This window comes from Rhipicephalus microplus, chromosome X (genome assembly GCF_043290135.1).
Source record: "Rhipicephalus microplus isolate Deutch F79 chromosome X, USDA_Rmic, whole genome shotgun sequence".
Taxonomy (NCBI): Eukaryota; Metazoa; Arthropoda; class Arachnida; order Ixodida; family Ixodidae; genus Rhipicephalus; species Rhipicephalus microplus.
Genome location: NC_134710.1, coordinates 494,908,275 through 494,915,632, shown reverse-complemented (window position 1 = coordinate 494,915,632; position 7,358 = coordinate 494,908,275). Strand labels below are relative to the sequence as shown.

Sequence of the window (7,358 nt, the reverse complement as noted above, 5' to 3'; positions counted from 1 at the left end):
GTCAACACGTTCGTCAAACTTGCTGGCCTAACCGTTCTGTCAACTACAAGATAGCCATGCTATCAGGATTGTGTTGTTCATCGTCTGCTTTCTTTCCGAGTATACTGATCTTTGTAATCAGAAATGGTGGAAGTCGTTCTAATTTTGCATCTTGGCGTTCTTCTGTTTCCCTACTCTCGTTATTTTTTCTTCAGTTTCAGCACATGTGACCGAAACTTGTGCACTCTTTATTAACGAAAGCTTATTGTCATTTTAATTCTGTACCACGACTTTTCTTTACATTTGTATTATTGTGTATTATCCTATCTTTCCATTTCTTTTACTTTGTAAACATATAGTATTGTGGACACTTTTTACCCACTCCTGTGAAACACCCCAACGAGGCTGACAGTATTACAAAATACACATACAAAACATATACAAAACATCGACGCATTTTTATAGTGCCTCAGGTATGCACTATATTTGCTTTTTATTGGCAATCACACAAGTATGAACGCTGAAACTTGAGCAACATCGGCGGGCGCTGCGGTGGGGTGGGTCGTTTGGGGTATCTTTTATTCACTTTGATACCATAGGCGGGTTCGTTTTTGCGGACAAACAGACAAATGTACAGACAGACAAAAAGACAGACCGAAATTTTGACGTCGGAGGTCCCCAAGAAAGTCTGTCGTCTTTAAAACAAAAAATGGCAACCTGGCTGCGCGTCGCCTTCTCGGTCGTCTGCTCACGGCGTGCTGTCCTATCATCCAGTGAATCTATGAAGTGAGCGAGCGGAATCTAGAGTATTGGGCGTCCTTACCTTCTACACCACTTAAAATAAATCAATTTGAACTACGGGTTTGCCTATATTTAATTTATGCATTAGAATTCAGGATTTTGGAATCCGCAGTACTCATGCGAAGGAACTTGCGCAGGCACTGCGCCCACTACGCAGCTCAGAAGTAACACTCGCCTTTTCCCAAGGCGACGCTATATTCACCCGACGAGTTGTTGATACGCTGTGTATCTGTACCGCCTGAAATCGGAATGCAGTACGATCCTAAAATGCGGCGACAAGAGTGAACGTATAAAGATATTCAACATCTGAATCAGATGTTGGCAGTCAGATTTCAAAGCCACAAACTAACGAAGGGCCCCTTTAAGCACAAAATTATGAAATATGTGGTCACTATGATGGAGCATGCAGATGCCTTTTTGGCACGTAAAAATATTTAGAAACGCCTACCTTTATTAATCTTTTACATGTTTGACCCACTGAGCCCAACTTTACAGAGGCTGTGGCCTATAGGGCAAAAAAACAAAACATATAAAATCAATCGCAAATATTGTGAAAGGCGAGATCGGGCATTCTAATTTGTGAACAACCGTCTCAAAATGAAAGTAGCAACTATACTTAACTTGCGTTTTTTTATTCACGTAGTAAAAATTCGCGTCGTGCATAACTTGCGCTTTCTGACGACCGGTGTTGTCCGACGCGACTTACATTTTGCTTTTCAAATTATCTTTTATATAGTTGGACGCACGATATGGGGGCGTAGAAACATTAGCATGTAAAATACACCTATTCACGTTCTGCTTGCGAGAATGACGCGTCGTACATGCACGCAAACTTGACTCCGCAGAAAGTACACACAAGGTGTGCATTTGATCATGAGGCTCACTTCAGCTTCAGCAGAAAGAGTGAACTTTTATCAATCGCAGAAGTAAAACTTGTGGATTTCCGGAGCCTCAATGACACCAGGATGGTCACCAATCAAGGCGTAATAGGCAATTACTAGGGCGTGGATATCCAAGCAGCCACGCGGAAACGTAGGTTGTGTGGTGAGGCAGGTAGCCTCCTCTGGCACATTGGAGTTGACTATCTCCCGACAACACACCGACTCGGTCCCTTCTGCATGGCGTGGCAGCTGCCACAGAGGCAATTAAGCAGATTATGTTATTGTATGTAATGTTCAGGCGTTATGACCAGAATTAGGCTGACATCCTGCGCGCGCAGCAGTGTGCTTGCATAGAAAAACGACAGGACAAATGAATATACGTGGTCTCAAATCTGCACTGAACACCAATAATTTCAAGGAATTCATAGCATTACCAAATCCACGCGGCAAACGCTATTGACTTTTAGGACAACCGGAAGATGCCAGCGCGACATTGAGCAATACACACGGAATTCTTACCATTCGATATTCCCGATGCGCACGGCGTCTTGCATGGCGTTATCGTTGTCTGGTGCCTTCCGACGAGCTCGCAATTGGGTCGAGAGTGAAATAGTTGGCAGGGTCGGCAGGCTCAGCATCTTCTTTTCTCTCGTCGTTACTGTCGTCATAGTCGCTTGACCAAAGTTCGTCTATCGTTGACGGCGCACAAGATGCTTCACGTGCGGCGTGCAGCAAACATCAACTGAGCCACGAGTGCCCGGGAATACGCCACGATAACTTGCGCATGCACATACCAATGCTTGGGGGCGCTGCTCACTCCACGTCGTGACGTCAGGGTAAAGTATAAACTAGCTTTTAAAAACACCTTGTAATTAATTTTTAGGACGCCCTCACGCTAACCGGTACATTTTCTAGGCTCTTGGGGCCTTGGCCTACCATTTCACGCGAAAAAAACGATTCCCAAAAAACTTCGTATCAGTAGTCCTTAAAAGTTACAAAAAAAAGAACCTTTTGACTTAGCGTAACAAAATTACAGTTCAATGCTTGTAGTTTGAAGAAAGCTGACCTGTAGAAATCTTGCTCATAATATATTTAGACAAAAGCTGGTGAAATGATAGGTTGAAAGGCAAGCTGTGTCGTCGAGACAAGCTACACGATTAAGAGTTAAGCAATGACAAAGTATACCTGCACGCTCTTTCAAATGCGCTTCCAAAATCTACCAAAAAAATGTCTAGCAAGCGCCATTCCTACGCTAAAAGACAATTGCACCAGATTTGGGAAGGGACGCTCGTTTGGTAACGAACTGGTCATTTATGCTTACGTGGCGTTTATTTGATATCTCCGGAAAAATAAAACGCCGTGCTAGCTCTGCTGGGGGTGCTTGCTCGGCATTTTACGGTAGGGGCAGTGCAGGGGATTCCTTGTGCCCCCTAGACACGAGCAATCATCAGCGTTATCAGATAACCAACGAAGCTGCTTGAAATGCCTCATATATATATGCAGCAACCGCGTGATTCATCCAGCTCATCATGCCAAAAAGCGTTAAATTGACGCACCACATCCGGGTCCATGGGGGGCTCGCTGACACTGCTCCAGCGACGGTCCTCGACGGCCGGCTGTTTGTCACCGGACTCACCGCCACTGCTGTGTCGCCTGAATGGAGGCCTGCGTCGCCGGCTGCCTCCACCCTGCTGAAGACCACCTCCACCACTGGCTAAGCCAACATCACTGTCCTCGCTGGGCAGCCCAGCGCCTCTGCAAGCACCTTCAACCATCCCCGACTGTTCCTGCTGATGTTGTTGTTGTTGCTGCTGGAGCTGGAGCTGTACCTGCTGCTGTGTTTCTTTGTTCCACGCCGCTTGGACCTTTCGCCGGTACAGCAGGTCATCAAACTGGGGGCGTGAGGGTGAAGGAGTGCATCGCTATATGCCCGATTGCAAAGTGTCACGGGGTGACCTGAGCTCCCTTATTGAAAGAGGAAGGACAGGAAGGTTAGCCAGTTCTCAGACCGGTGAGCGCCCTTATGCTCCCCAAGATTGGACTATCGGTGGCAGTGTCATTGCCGCGATAGTGGGGATATGTGGCCAGCAGCGCGTACACAAATATAATGATTGATTGATGTGCGGGGTTTAACGTTCCAAAACCACTCTATGATTATGAGAGACGCCGTAGTGAAGGCATCCGGAAGTTTCGACCACCTGGGGTTCTTTGACGTGCACCCAAATCTGAGCACGCGGGCCTACATCATTTTCGCCTCCATCGGAAATGCAGCGGCCACAGCCAGGATTTGATCCTGAGACCTGCGAGTCAGCAGCCGAGTACCTTAGCCACCAGACTACCATGGCGGGGTGCGTACGCGAATGTACACAGCGGCGCTTCGTTTCGAGTGGTTTGAGGCATTTATCGGCAAATAATGTGCACTGACTGCAGCTTTCTAGTATTATCCACTCTCTTCATTGCTGATTTGATGCACGAAGCCCATCCAACATTACTACTACCAGTGAGAGTAGCGAGTTCGGCCAATGGAAGGAGTGTTCCACTTGACTGACAGTCTGTGCTTCAGCACTATATATGTGACGTTTTTTTGTTATTTTATTTGCAAGTGTTTAGCAAGGGCTCTACTTACTGAAACTGCTGCAGTGCGACTGAACTACTCAAGTGTCGAGGCCTTGCTCATCTCGATACAAAAAATAAAAAAATAAAGCAAGCACCGCGTATTTCTGTGGGACTGGTTGAATAGGTTTGTGTGAATGAGCACACACTTTTTTTACTACTTAGTGTTCTGTAAAATACAAGAACATTGTTAAGCTAAGTCAGGGAATATACGTGGCTGACCATCTTTAGCGATATACGGACACGTTTGACACGTACACGCTCCAGTAGAGTGTAAAAATAGAAAAGCTAGGCTTGGTGTTTTCATCGATTTATTACGTGATTGACAGTCACACAACAAAGACACGGTTATTTCGTAGGACAACCATCTTTTTTTTCTTGAAACGAATATTTCTCGCAGCCTTATAATAATATATAACAACACCACACAAACACTCAAGGTATGCCGAAAAAGAGGTTTTCCATAAAATCATATGCATCAATGTAAGGCACATCGTTTGGACTAATTTTGAAAATCATAGTTCTTTAAAGTATACATAAATGTATATGAAGTGGTACTTCTGCAAAAATTACGACTAAGTTTATATTGCGCATAGACACTTCGATTTATTACTTTTGTGTCAAACAATATTCTGTTCTTAGGGACAGTTCAATCACCAAACTTCCATAATTCATTTGACAAAAATATACCTGTGTAGTGGTACTGCGACCGTAGAGTAAAAGGAATTTTAAACACTAGTAAAGCTCATCGCATAACCGATAAACAACAGTGCCAGAGTTATGCACCCGGGAACAGCATGGAAGGGCATGACACCACGACTCTTTGTTTTCAAATGCCAAAGAATTTATTCCGTACTCATTCCACTTTAAGCGATTATCTATCTATCTATCTATCTATCTATCTATCTATCTATCTATTTATCTATCTATCTATCTATCTATCTATCTATCTATCTATCTATTTATCCGCCCATCCGTACGTCTGTCCATCTATCTATCCACCTACGTCTTGGTGCTCTCGTGACTATCTCCCTCACTTGTGGTAAACCAAACTTCGTATGGGAGGGTAATATAGCTTAACGAATATGACATCGCTGGTCGAGACATGCATATTGTCACAATCCTGTTGGGCACGTCATACCCGCTCGCGTACATACCCGCGAGCCTGTATGTGTCACAGGTAAGTGGGTATGTGCCCCAAGTCTTTGACAGTTCATATCTACCCAGTAACGTCGACAACAGACATGGGAATTTTGACGCGCGAGCATTAAAAAAAAGCCCCATTGGCGTGTTGGCCCAACGAATGCAAAAAAATAAATGCTAGGGTCAAAGCCAGAATCAAACCTCAGTATTTTGCGTGGCGATAAGTGTTACACCAAGTATTGGAACTCCCTTTTTAAATAGACCCTAATGTTCGTCAAATATCGATTGCAGTTCCAGTGCTAGCTATCAAATTTTAAAAAAATAAAACGCGTATGTACTCATATGATACAGCCGTAAGGTCAGGTTAAGGTCAAATGTAGTCAGGCGCCATCTGAAGAAGTTGATTTATGGTAGCAGTATCAGCTTAACGCTTCTGGTGTTGCTAATAGCTATGTGGCTGCTGTCATCATTACACAAGTGTAAACAACTGGTTATATAGAACACATGCGGCTGTTTATCATATGTCTGCGCGAGAATTTGTACATATCTTTAGCACCACATCGTAACGTTTCGCTCACTACAAAAAATTACAGCTCTGTCACTTTCCATCCGCATGCTTCGCGTAGCATCGGTTCCCAAGGTACGTAACACCTGCCCAATTTTTACTTCTTTTTTGTGACAAGTTTGTTAGATTGCTGCACCCACTGTTTATTACCCCCCCCCCACATGAGATGATGCCAATTGTACTTTACGATGCGCTTCATTGATAATGTTGCACCCACACTGACATAATTCTGTCGAAGACTACAACATCCATATAGAGCACTCTGGAAAGCTGCAATGGCTGATCTTAATAAAATGCGTGTGTTACCGAGCAAGACCAAATTCGTTTGTAAGTCGTGTTAGATACGCTTACAAGCAATTAGACTTGCTCTAAGATACTGAAGTAAACCATTGTTTGAAGAAATAGTGTGCCGTACAGGTGTAGTGCTTACGATGTTCACGCGAAGGTCATGGAATTGATCCCGACCACGGCAATCGCAGTTTTATCAAGGTAAAATATTGAAGGCCTGTGTACTGTGCAATGTCAGTGCAGGTTAAAGAACAGCAGACGATAATCGAAATATCTTGGGCTCTCTACTACGACATCCTTCGTATTCATATCGTAGTTTTGGGACATTAAACGCCAGATAATATTAAATGTGAAGTATTTGTGCGTACTGTGGGCACTTTGGTCGTATATATGTCTAGCTACCTACGTATGGGTGACCACGTGATCATCTCTTAACTTGGGGAGAACCAAAATTGGGGTGAGCGGGTCTCAAAGTTTGATGAATACGACCGGCTTGACATAAATGATGTCCCATCACGTCTCGTACGTCATCAAAGAATTTCCATAACACAGTGGCACATACCTGCTGGCGGGTATGTGCCACTGGTATGCGGGAACGTGCTTTAGTAACTGACGTCCGGAGAGTAGATCAGCCAACAAGGAAATTAAGATTTATTTCCACTGTAAACGTGATTAGGTAGATGAAGTGGCGCTTCTTATCTGCGCTTGTGGTGGCCGATACAAATGGCTCATGCCACACTGCTCTGTCGGTACGTCACCACACGACGTCGCTTTATCACATCCCTCCGCACTAGTCATCGAATGCATAGCGCCTCAATTCCAGTGGTTCAGCCGGGACAGGCGCAGGCATCAAACTTCAGGGTTCGGGTAGGACAAACGAGGCACTAGTACCGCTTGAAGGCGTCAGGGGTGTTGGGTTCTAAGCCCTTCGGACGTGATCTCAATGTAGTCGATGTGTGCTTCCATCTGGCGTCAGGACGTCTTATATAACGTGACCTCAGTGCCGCAGCACACGCACCACCAACCACTTCGGACCTGGACGAATATTTCTTACATAAGCAGAGTAACCGCACTGAAAACTTCGGGGG

General features: G+C 44.7%; 1 protein-coding gene and 1 long non-coding RNA gene across 2 annotated transcripts in view; both read right to left on the bottom strand.

The window, feature by feature from the left end:
* Nucleotides 1-544: 544 nt before the first annotated feature.
* On the bottom strand, nucleotides 545-2,407 carry LOC142775121 (uncharacterized). Its single transcript, XR_012886663.1, has 2 exons — nucleotides 2,181-2,407; nucleotides 545-1,285 (listed from the first exon to the last, which is right to left on the bottom strand). It is a non-coding gene; the product is annotated as an uncharacterized LOC142775121 (long non-coding RNA).
* A 229-nt stretch (nucleotides 2,408-2,636) lies between these two features.
* Nucleotides 2,637-7,358, bottom strand: part of LOC142775544 (whirlin-like) — a 116,746-nt gene continuing 112,024 nt past the window's right edge. Inside the window, exons 4-5 of the mRNA XM_075877003.1 lie at nucleotides 3,218-3,553; nucleotides 2,637-2,645 (exon numbers count right to left, since the gene is read on the bottom strand). Of these exons, the coding sequence (XP_075733118.1) occupies nucleotides 2,637-2,645; nucleotides 3,218-3,553 (345 nt within the window). The remainder of the gene's footprint in view (nucleotides 2,646-3,217; nucleotides 3,554-7,358) is intronic.